Source organism: Cornus florida, unplaced genomic scaffold (genome assembly GCF_030987335.1).
Source record: "Cornus florida cultivar Cherokee Brave unplaced genomic scaffold, ASM3098733v1 CherokeeBrave_3.0.0_Hap2_Chr05, whole genome shotgun sequence".
Taxonomy (NCBI): domain Eukaryota; kingdom Viridiplantae; phylum Streptophyta; class Magnoliopsida; order Cornales; family Cornaceae; genus Cornus; species Cornus florida.
The window spans coordinates 107,883,416-107,898,808 of NW_026775575.1; the positions used below are offsets into that span (position 1 = coordinate 107,883,416).

The 15,393-nt window shown below is 38.4% G+C and overlaps 1 protein-coding gene across 1 annotated transcript; it reads left to right on the forward strand.

Moving 5' to 3' along the window:
* The first annotated feature begins 890 nt into the window (after nucleotides 1-890).
* Nucleotides 891-4,916, forward strand: LOC132308375 (heterogeneous nuclear ribonucleoprotein 1-like). Its single transcript, XM_059806436.1, has 5 exons — nucleotides 891-1,044; nucleotides 1,204-1,325; nucleotides 1,684-1,910; nucleotides 2,217-3,390; nucleotides 4,542-4,916. Exons 3-5 carry the CDS (start codon nucleotides 1,689-1,691, stop codon nucleotides 4,553-4,555), a joined length of 1,410 nt encoding a protein of 469 aa, XP_059662419.1. The 5' UTR covers nucleotides 891-1,044; nucleotides 1,204-1,325; nucleotides 1,684-1,688; the 3' UTR covers nucleotides 4,556-4,916.
* Nucleotides 4,917-15,393: the final 10,477 nt, after the last annotated feature.

Sequence of the window (15,393 nt, forward strand, 5' to 3'; positions counted from 1 at the left end):
CTCCGTTTGATAGGAAGGAAGGAAAAGGGGTGGACAGAATATCGGAAGGGAGAAATAAATTTTCTTCGTTTGGTAGAAAGGAGGCAAAGAAAGAAGAGAAAAAAAGATGGATGAATCACCTTTCCTCCTTCACAAATTTTTATCACTTCAAGAAAAACAATACTATTATAAATATTTTTAAATTACAAAATTTGTATTATAATTAACACTTGTATAGTCATATTTTCTTTTCTTTTATTCATCTAAATAAAAAGAAGGAAGAATATAATCTCTTCCCTACAAATGTTTCTTTTATCTCTTATTCTCTCTTTCATTCAAATTTCTTCCATCCTACCACACTTCGTTTTGTCGCTCTCATACTTCTGCTTTAGCAAAGTTAGAATTTTTTTTTTCTTTCATTATTATTATTATTGTTATGGCAAACTATCAATCAATCCAGTGTTTATATACAATCTCAAAAATAGGAGAAAATATACCATATCTCATAAATATTTATTTCCCGAAATCTTGAAAACTTCTATTCCTTCACGAATCTAAACCACTTTTGTCAAAATTTGACCGAAAATATTTCTTTTGTTTTTATTTTGCACTGAAAGAGATAAGAGTAATTATGCAAAGAAGCTAATAGGCAAATCAAAAGGTGCAACAGTATTTAAACACATGACTGAATTAAAAATGTGGTGCAAAATTTTTCTTTTCTTTTTTATTAAAAAAAAAAAAGCTTGTACGGATCAGACCGTCAGAGAATATTATAACTACATTAAAAAATAATAAATCATAAATTAATATATATCAAATCCATGTCTTAAAATCGTCCTTGTCAGCTTAGCTCCTCCAAAATACTCTCTCTCGCTATATATATATATATATATTTTTTTTTTTTTCTCAGTTCTCACCTATCTCAACTACAAAATCTTTTCCTTTTAATTTAATGAAAAGGGAGGGGAATAAACAAGAAAGAGAAAAGAACGGAGAGACCTTTGGAGAGAAGGGAGGGACGTTTGGAGAGAGGATGAGCAGCTGCTATATTTGTACTATTTATATGTATATGCCTCTCATCAAATCTTTTTTTTTTTTTTTTTCAATTTTCTAATCCAGTTTCTTCATATGTTGAGTTTTAATTCTTCGACACTCACTCTGTTTCTTGATCACTATCAACTTCTCTAATTGGGTTTCTGATCTACATGAATTCTGGTTTTTCAGGAACAAAAAATTGCGTTTTGATTAATGCATGAAGGATCCGAAGTCCCTGGATTGAATTCCACAATACCCACGTTGTATTTGATCGAAGTCTTCACTGGGTTCTGTCTCATTTTCTGGATAAGGTATGATTTTACGTGCTTCATTGTCTTCTTATTCACATTTGGATCTGCTAAAATGGCTTTTGATGATGGGTTGTTCATTTCTTATGTGCTACAAGAATTAAAACATTCAATTCTGTATAATACAGATTGTGTCCAATGCAGAAATTATAGGTACTAAGAAGGTGTTACATACCAAGTAAATGGTAGAAAGTATTGTATTTTCTTTTCTGGCGAAGTAAATGATAAAATAAATGATAGAAAGTATTGAATTTTGTTTCTGGTGTTAAATTTGAACTTAGTTTCCATCTGCTAATTTTTTGTTGTTCAATTGAGAGACTGGAAATATGACTAATGTAGTGATTCAATGTGGGGATTGTAGAAAATATGGAACCAGATCTAGGTAAGGTCTTCATTGGTGGGATTTCCTGGGACACGGATGAAAATGGCCTTAAAGAATATTTTACTTCACATGGAGAAGTGGTGGAGGCAGAGATCATGAGAGATCGCATCACAGGTCGTGCTCGCGGTTTTGGTTTTGTTGTCTTTGCTGATCCTGTTGTTGCGGAAAGAGTGGTTAAGGAGAAGCACATTATTGATGGTCGAGCAGTAAGTAGTTTACTATTGATGATTATATAGTCAAGTGTTATTATATAATTTCACTAGTGAGGAACCTAAAAGTCCACATTCAAATTTGTGGTAATGTTGTTTCTTTCTGATTTGACACTCAAATCCAATTCAAATTCATAATGAAGTGAAAATTAAAATCGTTTGCAGCAAAAATATAATTGAGAAATTTGTTTGCAGCTCAACATTCTAGACTTATGAAAGATCAGTTTTTGTTTATATGCACGGGCAATCGATAATTCAGTATTCACCTTTTGATATTCATTTTATAGGCTTTCAATTTTTCAGGTTGAAGCAAAGAAGGCTGTTCCAAGGGCTGAGCATATTCTGAACAATAACAGCATTCAAGGATCTTCAGGTCCTGGGCGAACAAAAAAGATTTTTGTCGGAGGCTTAGCATCTACTGTGAAAGAGAGCGACTTTAAAATATACTTTGACCAGTTTGGTACCATTACTGATGTCGTAGTGATGTATGATCACAACACCCAGAGGCCAAGAGGCTTTGGATTCATCACTTATGATTCAGAGGAAGCAGTGGATAGGGTGCTGTATAAAACCTTTCATGAACTGAATGGTAAAATGGTTGAGGTCAAGCGGGCAGTTCCCAAAGAACTATCACCAGGGCCCAACAAGAGCCCTTTGCTTGGTTATAACTATGGTTTTATTAAGGCTAACAGCTTCCTTAATAGCTATGCTCAGGGTTTTAATATGAGCTCAGTCGGAGGCTACGGAGTCAGGATGGATGGTAGATTTAATCCGGTTAGTGGTCGTAATGGGTTCTCTCCTTTTGGCTCTCCTAGTTACGGAGTGGGCGTGAATTTGGACCCAGTGTTGAGCCCGAGCTTTGGAGGGAACTCCAACTTTAATAACAATCTTGGATATGGGCAGCTTTTGAGTCCTTGTTATAATGGCAATTCAAACAGATATAACACTCCTATTGGTTATGGTGCTGGCAATGGCCGTAATGGTTACCTTTTAAGCTCATCAGCTCGGAATATGTGGGGAAATGCTGGCCTTAACAATGTTACTAATTCTGCTAGCACTGGTGCTTACTTGGGCTTTGGAAGTGGGAGTTTTGGAGTCTCTAGAAGTGGAGCAAGTTGGGCTTCTCCTATTAATGCTCAAGGTGGCAGGATTACTTCTGGCCATGCCAATGGAACTGCTGGATACGCGGCTGGAGAAAACAGCTATGAGTTAGGTGGTGTATTTGGAAAAAACAGTGGCACAAGTGTATCTCGAACATCATCATTTGCTGCCTCAAACGGTGCTTATGAGGGGTCCTATGGGGACTTGTATTCCAGTGGTTCGGCATTTAGTGATCCAACTTGGCCATCTACATCTTCTGAGCTAGATGGTTCTGCTTCATTTGGTTATGGGCTCAGCAATGCAGCAGATGTCACAGCCAAAGGTTCTGAGGGTTATATTGGAGATTATAGTACTGCAGTTAGACAATCAAATAGAGGTAACAGTAACGCTGTTATACTTCAGTTAGTGTTTTGTATTATCATTTTCTTCACCAAGTTATCATGGAGGGTATCCTCATCCCGTGGGCGTTGGACAACTTCCAAGATAGAGGAGGCACAAAACCCATTTATTAGTTTAGGTTGAATATAGGAAACTAGATGTTTTAACTTCCACCAACTCAAATTTATTTGATCTGAAGGAAGCTATAATATTAGAAATAAGGTAACCCCTCTAGGATTCAACAAACCCCACCCCCACCCCCTTCTTCCCAATTTTTATTTACTTATTTAAAAAGAAAAAAGAAAAGAGAAATGCAAGAAAAATAGTGAAGCCATTCTCATATTCCATAAGATATTCTTTTCATCATATATAAACCTTAACCTTCAGTTCCTTGAGCCAACAAGAAAGATTTACATACTTCAGACTGGGTTTGTTCTTGTTTACTTGATAGAATGGCTCACAGAACTTGTTTGGATTTAAGATGGTTCTATTTCAATCATGGAATAATTTGGTAGTTGAAAATTCAATACAGGACATTTGCATGCTTTACACGATCAATCATCTAAAGTGAGCAATTCTTGAAGGTAAGCTAGGAAATTGAGAGGATTATGCCCCGAGGAAGATGCCTACATCACACAATTGAGGCTCAAATCCTGTGTTGTTTTTGCATCAACTTATAAACAATTTGGAGACTAGGTTCATCTTAATCCTTCAATATTTGCCTTTAAAGAAACATAAGGCATTATCATTTCAAATATTGATGCTTGAAGTTTGAAGTTTCTTTCATTGAAAGTCCGAATGAATATTTTAAAGGACTTAGAATTATTAGTTCACAGAGTAGCTCTTGTTAAGTTTCTAGTCACTACTTATTGGAATCCAGCCTTGCATGATGAGCTTATCATAAATTCAAGTTCTTTTCTCTCCCTTTTAATCTGCAAGAGTCTGTGCTTTGGTATTTGTGTTTTTCATTTTTGGTGTTATAGTATTCTATAATCAAAATGAAATCTGTCAGATTTATAAACAAAATGTATTAAATGAATTTGGTTTAAACCTTAACATTTAATACATGAATGGACTGATTTTTGAGTTCTTTCTTTCTGGAATGCTATCTCTTGCTACTGACTCTTTTTTGGTCATCACTTGCTTCAGGAATTGTGGCATAGAAGATTTCTTATTGGCATCTCAGAAGGTGATTTTAGGTGAAGTGATTATAATGAAACAGGTTGAAGGAATGAATTCCAGACATATCCCTCATCAACTTATATATAAATATGTATCAGCTTATAAGGAATTTCAGACATGAATGAAAAGAATTCTTTTTGAAGGTTTGAGGTACTGATTTTTGTATAACCTGCTTCCCTTTCTTGGCAATTGATTGAGATGTAAGTCAGATTTCGGGATGTACATGGAAATATCCACTCCAATTAACCGCGGTATTCATCTCTCCAGCAAGATGGTGCCACTGGCCGTAATTAAAAAAATCATATTGATTATATATATCTATATATATATATTTATTTATTTATTTATTTCCTTTTCATCCACTGTAATCTCTAACAAATTTGCTGCTCTTGTTTGTGTAGCTTTTATTTTCTTCTCTTTTGGGATTTGTTTTGCTCTCAGCTTGTATGGTTCTGCTTGATTTAGTAGTGTGAAACAAGAGAGTGATACCCACCTTAAATCCTCATCTAATAAGTTACTGGAGATTGTCTATTCATATATTTGCTTGCCCTCCTCATCAAATTTCTTTTTTTAATAATGCTTTTGCCCTCTCTTATCCAGAGTAAAATAACACAGAAAGTCCGGGTAAGCCCTAGTTCCTATTTGTTTGATTTTTTTTTTTTTTTTTTTTTTTTCCTTCTGTATTTTTACATGCCTCAACAAGTATAATTCCTCTCTCTCTCTGTCTCTGTCTCTGTCTCTCTCACACGCGCGCGCACACCAGGGGGATATGTGATTTTTTTTTTGGTTAAAACTAGTTGGATATGTTGTGTTATCATTCCTAGCCAATTTTAAGATCCTGCACGACACATAACTTTCTTATACAAAGTTCTGGGCCAAGCAGCTTCAAATGGCCCATTTTACATAGGGTGCTTTATGGTTTACCAGATATTATTCAATTTTTGGGTTTGTGAGTGTTATTTACCTTTTCTTTTTCCTTATGATGATCCATTTTTTGAATTTTTTTTTATTTGAATTTTACTCAAGGAGACTATTACTTACAGAGATTTTTGAGGGAGACTGGATTCGGACCTAATATAATATTTGCACAAAATGTCTACTTTTAGGCTGGAATCTAGATTTTCGTACTTGACCAATGGAGCTCTTACTTAGTACTCCAAACAATTTAATTTTACTTACAGAGATTTTTGAGGGAGACTGGATTTGGACCTAATATAATATTTGCACAAAATGTTTACTTTTAGGCTGGAATCTAGATTTTCGTACTTGACCAATGGAGCTCTTAGTACACCAAACAATTTAATTTTACTTATAGAATATAGAAAATGTTTTTTTTCCCCGAAAATTAATATAGAAAATGTTGAGTAAATCACAATTTAATTTTTCAAAAAACAAGAGTCGGAGCTTTGTGCTGCAACTTGACCAAACTGCAATTTTCAAACTAGCTGCATAGCTCATGTAACGACCCTAGCTGATGCCAAAATTTAAAAAAAAATTTGGCATAATCTCCCCTAAAAATGGGCCTTCAACAACCTGTCCCAAAACATAAAACACATAATATCATCCAGCATCCCATTCATCCATTCATTATACCTCAACATAGTTCCTCTCATGGTGGAACATCCACACACCAATTAATCTAAATTAACATAATTACAGTCCCAAAATATGTGATTAAGATCTAAAGTCCATGTCTTACAACGTTACATGATACAATTACATGCAAATATATACCATCATTCCACTAGTTTCATTTACATTAAACAAAAGATAAGTTCGTTCTTAAATTACAAGGCCATGAATACTAACTTAGTTACATTTCCACAACTATGAATATACATAGAATGGTCAAAATACAAAATAGCAAACAACCTTCTAACAACTTTCAAGTTCGCGGAGGATTGTCATCCGCCGTTTCTTTGCCATGACCTGAAAAAAATAATAAGTATGTAGGGTGAGCTATATGCTCAGTAAATGACACTTAAGACACGCATCTTGTGTCCCCGTGTATCCAAACATAGAATAGGTCAATGGGAATGGGGATCATACAATATCGGGATAATACAACATTCCAATCAAACTCAAGTACAAACAATGCAATGCCATGAAATGCGAATGCATGCCGATGTCGCTCCCCATTTTCACATTTAAAATCCATCTCTTTCAAACTGTTAATATAACCCACCCTTTGGTGACCCCGCAGCGACACGAGAGGAGGATTGGCTAGTGTCCCTGACCCTTTGGTAACCCCGCGGCGTCATTATGGGGCCCAGCTAGCTCAACCACACTAGGACAACTCTCTAGTCCCCTCTAGGCTATATTAACACTCCGGCCCTTTGGTACTCCCGCCGCAACCGGGTTTTTATAAAACCATTTCGTAAAAACTCTTTTCCCAAAATTTCCCTTTTTGTTTCAAGCAAATTCTCCCATTTCACGCAAATCCAATGGTATGTACATGTATATATATCCCATACTTTCAATATTATGACATTTAGAATTTTACACCACATAATTAAGCATACATCATATTTAACATCTCTAAATGAATTATCAACACATTAAACACAATTAGACAACACAAAATTTTACACCACAAAATTAAGCATACATCATGTTCAACATCTCCAAATGAATTATCAAAACATTAAACACAACAAGACAACCTCTAAGCATGCTTTTCTACTCATATTCATAATCATGAATTTTCCTAAACATCATTTATATAATCATTGAAACAATTAACTTCCAAATTAAACATGCTTGTCACAACAAGAGAGATATAATTCACAATGGAGCAAGAAAAACATGGATTAAGAGCCCCTACCTCTAAATTGAACAAAACCCTTGAAATTGGGTCCTAAAATTCGATCTCCCAAAGAGGATCAAAAGCTGGAATTTCTGGTACTAGCACGTAGAGCTCGTCGTGCTCGTCGTTTTGCCTCAAACGGCACCTAAATCCACCAAGAATTGAGAGAGAAATCAAGGATTGAAGTTGAAAAAGAAAAAAGAAAAGAAAAAAAAAACAGAAGCAGCGAGAGAGAGAGATATAAGCTGCCGAGAGAGAAAACAAATTGGAATTAAATGGGTTTGCAATGACCCTTATATCTCAGGTGGGCCCCACAGTTGAAAAGTCATTATACTAATTATATATATAGATAAGTCAAAAACTTTACATTGGATGTTCCACCATGAGAGGAACTATGTTGAGGTATAATGAATGGATGAATGGGATGCTGGATGATATTATGTGTTATGTGTTTTGTGTTTTGAGATAGGTTATTAAAGGCCCATTTTTAGGGGAGGTTATGCCGAATTTTTTTTAAATTTTGGCATCAGTTAGGGTCGTTACAAATTTGGTATCAGAGCAATGGTTCGAATACCATTAGGACGACGGGTAGAGGCTTGCCTAGGGTTGTCTGGGAAGTCATTTGCATTGTTATTTCCTTGTTTGGAAAAGTGTTTTGCTATGTGAAAAAGCATGCTTAACTACTTACTTGCTTACGTGCTTATGTGTTTATATGCTTGCATTAATGTGTTCATTGCATAGTATTACATGCTAAATGTTTGTACAGTATGTTTTTGCGTTGGGTTGTTCACGGTTGGACCTTAGTGTTATCGTTATTGAATTGTTTCCTTTGTTTTATAGAACGATGTCACGATGTGAGGAAATCAGGGAAGTTGGCCCTAGACCGACTAGGGGTGATGTTGGCGAGAGCTCCAGCTCCAATCCGGATGAGCTAAATGATGAGGACACACTTCTTAGGGACTTAATTCCCCCGAGAGTTGTCCCCACAAGGAGGGATAATGTTGAAGCACCCGTCGAAGTGGGTAAAGGTTCTGTGGCACTGGAGTTGAATCGTTTGTTGCAAAATGTCGTGAGGGCAATGATTGCTGCTCAGTCGCAGTCGGCACCACAACCTACAGTTCAAGTTGAGGAGACGCCAGCTCAGAAGCGTCTCAAGATTATTAAGGGGTTTTCTCAGCTGATGCCAGTTATGTTTGAGGGCGGTGCGGATCCGATGATAGCAGATGACTACATAGAGCAAGTTGAAACTCAATTGACTTCTATGAATGTGACAGAAGATCATTTGAAGATCATCCTAGCTACTTATAAGTTTGCTAAGGATGCTAAATTATGGTGGAAGTCGGTTACGAACCGATACAAGATAGAAGAGATGAGTTGGGACAAGTTCAAGGAATTGTTTTATGAAAAGTACTTTCCGCTTTCCAAAAGATGGGAGTTACAAGACCAGTTTCATAACCTTATCCAAGGGAGCATGTCAGTGGCAGAATACGAAAACAAGTTCACTTCACTTTCTCGCTTTGCTCTAGAAATGGTGAGAGATGAAGTTAACAAGACTCGGAAGTTTGTTTCTGGTCTTAATGATCGGATGAGGCCGTTGATCACGACACAGTTCATCAAGGTATATTCTGAAGCAGTGTAAAGGGCTTTAATGTTAAAAGCGGATAACAGAGATAAGGATACGAGAAGGGAACAGTGGAAGTAGAAGAGGGGTGCAGGGCCATCCTCAGAAGGATCTTCTTGGAAGAAGAACAAGGGTGGTTCATTTCAGTTTCAGGGGCAACAATCTACACGATCTGTTCCTACCACTCCTATGCCAATTGGATCTGACAAGGGTGAAGTTGTTTGTTATCAATGTCAGCAGCCTAGGCATTACAAGTCCAGTTGTCCTATGAGATTGACTTCAGTTTCTTCAGCTCCGAAGGCTTGTTATGGGTGTGGCCAGCAGGTCCATTTGATTCGGGACTGTTCGAGTCAAGGAGCAGGCACCACTAGTGGTAGAGGGTCACGGCAGAGGCCATTACAGTCGGCTACGGTTCAATCAGGTTTCAGACCACCGCCGCCACCACCACAGCCTGCCTTGTCTTCTCAGGGTTCACGACCAGCTAGGAGGGATACTCCTACTGTGTCGGCACAACAGTCTGGTGTTCAGATTAGTAGTTCACAGGCACAGGCACCGCAAGGGCGTGTCTTTGCCCTTGCACCGACTGATGCATCTCCTGGATCATAAGTTCTCCGAGGTATATTTCCAGTGTTTGGTTCTTGGGCCCGTGTTTTGTTTGATTCTGGTGCATCTCATTCTTTCATTTCATCATCATTTGCACTTGCATCGGGGTTAGAGGTTAGTTTTATGGATCGGGCATTATGTGTTGATACGCCAGTTGAAGTTTCAGTGTCTTTAAGCCGAGTCGTGAGGGACTGTTCCATTGTGATAGCCGGGCGGACTTTTGTGTTTGACCTTATCCTCCTGGAGATGACTAGCTTTGATGTCATTCTCGGGATGGATTGGTTAGCTTCTTTTCATGCCACGATCGACTGTTTCAAAGGAAGGGTTACAGTTTGTACTCCTGAGGGAGACTGTTTCTTTTTCGTGGGAGATCGAAGTGATTCCCACATTTCATCGTTTTATGGAATTCGTGGACGGAGTCGTGGTGATTACTTTTTGGCTACCCTTATAGCCGAAGAGGATGTTGTTGTGGAAGAATATTATCCTGCAGTTGTTGGTGATTTTCTGGATGTGTTTTCGGAGGATTTGACAGAGTTGCCTCCACACCGAGAAGTAGAGTTCTCTATTGAGTTAATGCCAGGTACCGCACCGATTTCTTTGGCACCGTATCGCATGGCACCAGTTGAATTGGAGGAATTAAAAAGACAACTTGATGATTTGAGGATGAAAGGTTTCATCCGACCGAGTGTGTCACCATGGGGCGCACCGGTCTTGTTTGCTAAGAAGAAAGATGGTTCTTTGAGGTTGTGCATCGATTATCGGAAGTTGAATCGCGCCACCATCAAGAACAAGTATCCTTTGCCAAGGATAGATGATTTATTTGATCAGTTGAGGGGAGCCAGTTGTTTCTCCAAGATTGACTTGAGGTCTGGCTATTATCAGTTGCGGGTTAGGGATGAGGATATCCCGAAGACAGCATTCCGTACACGGTATGGACACTATGAGTTCCTTGTTATGCCTTTTGGCTTGACTAATGCTCCAGCGGCATTCATAGACTTAATGAACCGCGTCTTTCACGATTACTTGGACCAGTTTGTGGTAGTTTTCGTGGATGACATTCTTGTGTATTCACGATCTCGGGAGGAACACGAGATCCATTTAAGTATTGTTTTACAGATTTTGCGGGAGCACCGGTTGTATGCCAAATATGAGAAATGTGAGTTTTGGCTACAAGACGTGAAGTTTTTGGGACATGTTGTTTCAGAAGGTGGAGTGTCAGTTGATCCATCAAAGATTGAAGCTGTTTTGAATTGGGAGCAACCCAAGAATGTGTTTGAGATCCGTAGTTTTCTTGGTCTAGCGGGTTACTACCGGAGATTTGTGAAAGGTTTCTCCCGTTTGGCAGCGTCTATGACCCGTTTAACCCGGAAAGGGATTAAGTTTGTATGGAATGAAGCTTGTGAGTCATCTTTCCAGGAATTGAAGACAAGATTGACTACGGCTCCAGTGTTGGTGATACCTGAGCGTGGCTTGGGTTATGTGATCTATTGTGATGCTTCACGTGATGGTTTAGGGTGTGTGTTGATGCAGGATGGTAGAGTAGTGGTTTATGGGTCTCGACAGTTGAAGACTCACGAGTACAACTACCCTACTCATGATTTGGAGTTGGCGGCAGTTGTATTTGTTTTGAAGTGTTGGAGACACTACTTGTATGGTGAAAGATTCGAGGTGTACTCGAATCATAAAAGTCTCAAGTACCTTTTCTCCCAAAAGGACTTGAACAATAGACAGAGAAGATGGGTTAAATTCTTGGAAGAATATAATTTTAACTTACAGTATCATTCGGGCAAGGCAAATGTGGTAGCAGATGCCTTAAGCCGAAAATCTCGTGGAACTTTGGCCTGTCTGGTTATTCGGAAGTGGAAGATGCTTAAGGATTTGGCAGAGATGGGATTGTATTGTTTTGATGATGATGTTGACAGCGAGCCGGCATTCTTGTTTAGTCTTATGGCTCAGCCTACTCTTGTTGTACGAGTGATTGAGTCACAGAGACAGGACCCGGATTTAGATGCTATTCACGCTTTGATCTCCAGTGGTGAGACAGTGAAAGATTGGGCTTTGTATACAGATGGGGGTCTACGGTTCAGGCGTTTGTTAGTGGTTCCTACTGTTTGTCGTGAGGACGTCTTACGGGAGTTTCACACTTCCCGCTTTGCAGTTTATCCAGGTGGTACCAAGATGTATCAAAATTTGAGACGTCAGTATTGGAGGAACGGGATGAAAAAAGATGTTGCACAGTTTGTGGCTAGATGCCTTACCTGTCAGCAGGTGAAGGCCGAGCATCAGAGACCAGCCGGTTTGTTGCAACCATTACCTGTAGCGCAATGGAAATGGGAGCATATTGCTATGGATTTTGTGACAGGTCTTCCAAGGTCACAAAGGGGCAATGAGTCCGTATGGGTCATCATTGACAGATTGACCAAGACGGCTCACTTTTTTCCTATTAAGGCAACAGATGATGCAGAGAAGCTTGGTGTTCTTTTTGTGAAGGAGATTGTAAGGTTGCATGGAGTTCCAGTAACCATTGTTTCAGATAGGGATGCTAAGTTCACTTCGAAGTTTTGGGAAGGACTTCAAGCAGCGTTTGGCTCAGCGTTGCACCCGAGTACGACATTCTATCCATAGACTGACGGTCAATCGGAGCGTACTATCCAGATTTTGGAGGATATGCTTCGGGCATGTGTGCTTGACTTGGGTGATAGTTGGGAGGATCACCTTCCACTTATTGAAATTGCCTACAACAACAGTTATCAAGCGAGCATTCAGATGGCTCCATTTGAGGCGTTGTATGGTAGACCTTGTAGGTCTCCTGTTTGTTGGACTGAGGTAGGCGAGACAGCCGCCTTAGGACCTTACATTGTATTGGAGACTACTGAGAAGATTAAGTTGATAAGACAGAGGTTACTTACAGCTCAGAGCCGACAGAAGAGTTATGCGGATAAGCGGAGACGGTCATTATCCTTTAAGGTGGGAGACCACGTTTTTCTTCGGGTTTCTCCACGGAAGGGATTGATGAGATTTGGGAAAAGTGGCAAGTTGTCTCCATGATTCATTGGACCATTTGAGATTTTGGACCGTGTAGGAGAGGTTGCCTACAGACTTGTTTTGCCACCACAGTTGGATAGGGTCCACAATGTTTTCCATGTATCGATGTTACGGAAGTACAAGCCAGATCCATCTCACATTTTGAGTTGTGTTGATGTAGACATTGATGAGGATGTTTCCTACGAGGAAGGACCAGTTCAAATTCTTGACACACAACAAAAGGTATTGAGGAACAAGACAATACCCATGGTGAAAATTCTTTGGAGACACCACGGAGTCGAGGAGGCTACTTGGGAGCTCAAACAGGAGGTTCGCTCCAAGTATCCAGAGTTGTTTTCTTCTCCAGGTATGTCTTGATTTCGGGGACGAAATCTTTTTTAAAGTTTGGGAGAATGTAAAGTTTTTGACTTATCTATATATATAATTAGTATAATGACTTTTCAACTGTGGGGCCCACCTGAGATATAAGGGTCATTGCAGACCCATTTAATTCCAATTTGTTTTCTCTCTCGGCAGCTCATATCTCTCTCTCTCTCGCTGCTTCTGCTTTTTTTCTTTTTCAACTTCAATCTTTGATTTCTCTCTTAATTCTTGGCGGATTTAGGTGCCGTTTGAGGCAAAACGACGAGCACGACGAGCTCTACGTGCTAGTACCGAAAATTCCAGCTTTTGGTCCTCTTTGGGAGCTCGAATTTTATGACCCAATTTCAAGGGTTTTGTTTAATTTAGAGGTAGGGGCTCTTAATCCATGTTTTTCTTGCTCCATTGTGAATTATATCTCTCTTGTTGTGACAAGCATGTTTAATTTGGAAGTTAATTGTTTCAATGATTATATAAATGATGTTTAGGAAAATTCATGATTATGAATACGAGTAGAAAAGCATGCTTAGAGGTTGTCTTGTTGTGTTTAATGTTTTGATAATTCATTTGAAGATGTTGAACATGATGTATGCTTAATTTTGTGGTGTAAAATTTTGTGTTGTCTTGTTGTGTTTAATGTGTTGATAATTCATTTAGAGATGTTAAATATGATGTATGCTTAATTATATGGTGTAAAATTCTAAATGCCATAATATTGAAAGCATGGGATATATATACATGTACATACCATTGGGTTTGCATGAAATGGGAGAATTTGCTTGAAACAAAAAGGGAAATTTTGGGAAAAGAGTTTTTACGAAATGGTTTTATAAAAACCCGGTAGCCGCGGGGGTACCAAAGGGCCGGAGTGTTAATATAGCCTAGAGGGGACTAGGGAGTTGCCCTAGCATGGTTGAGCTAGCTGGGCCCCATAATGACGCCGCGGGGTTACCAAAGGGTCAGGGACACTAGCCAATCCTCCTCTCGTGTCGCCGCGGGGTCACCAAAGGGCGGGTTATATTAACAGTTTGAAAGAGATGGATTTTAAATGTGAAAACGGGGAGCGACATCGGCATGCATTCGCATTTCATGGCATTGCATTGTTTGTACTTGAGTTTGATTGGAATGTTGTATTATCCCGATATTGTATGATCCCCATTCCCATTGACCTATTCTATGTTTGGATTCACGGGGACACAAGATGCGTGTCTTAAGTGTCATCTACTGAGCATATAGCTCACCCTACATACTTATTATTTTTTTCAGGTCATGGCAAAGAAACGGCGGATGACAATCCTCCGCGAACTTGAAAGTTGTTAGAAGGTTGTTTGCTATTTTGTATTTTGACCATTCTATGTATATTCATAGTTGTGGAAATGTAACTAAGTTAGTATTCATGGCCTTGTAATTTAAGAACGAACTTATCTTTTGTTTAATGTAAATGAAACTAATAGAATCATGGTATATATTTCCATGTAATTGTATCATGTAACGTTGTAAGACATGGACTTTAGATCTTAACCATATATTTTGGGACTGTAATTATGTTAATTTAGATTAATTGGTGTGTGGATGTTCCACCATGAGAGGAACTATGTTGAGGTATAATGAATGGATGAATGGGATGCTGGATGATATTATGTGTTTTGTGTTTTGGGACAGGTTGTTTGTAATACCCCTAAAACTTAAAAAGAATATAATTGAAATTTTATTATTTATTTTATTGTTTTCAGTTTTTATTTTAATTATGTTTGAGGTGCTTACGTGGCTAGGTGTTGATTAGTTTAATTACAATAATTGATTATTGATTTGCATTTATTATTTGCGATTTGAATTAAATGGATTTAATTGTTTTATGTGAATTATTGTTATAATTAATTAAATTGTGAATTTGTATTTGTTCTATTTAATTTCCACTATGGTAGGATTAGGTTAGGGTTTTAGTGTTATTATCACCTTCAATTATGCAGCCGACGTTGGTATAATATAGGTTGGTCTATGGGCCGAATAAATCATTTAGGGTTTAATGGAACCTAGAATTGGTGGTCTATAAATATACCAGTGATGTTCTGCCTAGGGTTGAGGGTTGTATCCACGATATAGAAAAGGCAGAAGTAATTTGGGAGAAGTCTGGGAAGCAACAGAGAGGGAAGAAACAGAGGGTTGGCCGGAGACTTTAGGACGACGTCGGTGTAAGGCAAGTTCTAATCCTAACTCTATCCCATTGATTCGTGTTCTTTGCATGTCTAACACAACTCCAGGGAACTGTTAAGGATTAAAATTAAACTGGATTTCTTGTACCTCTATTGTTTTAAAACTGATTGTAGTTGTAATATGTGTACTGGTTGTTTTAATTGTCTTCCTTGTGTAACTTCTGTTTAATT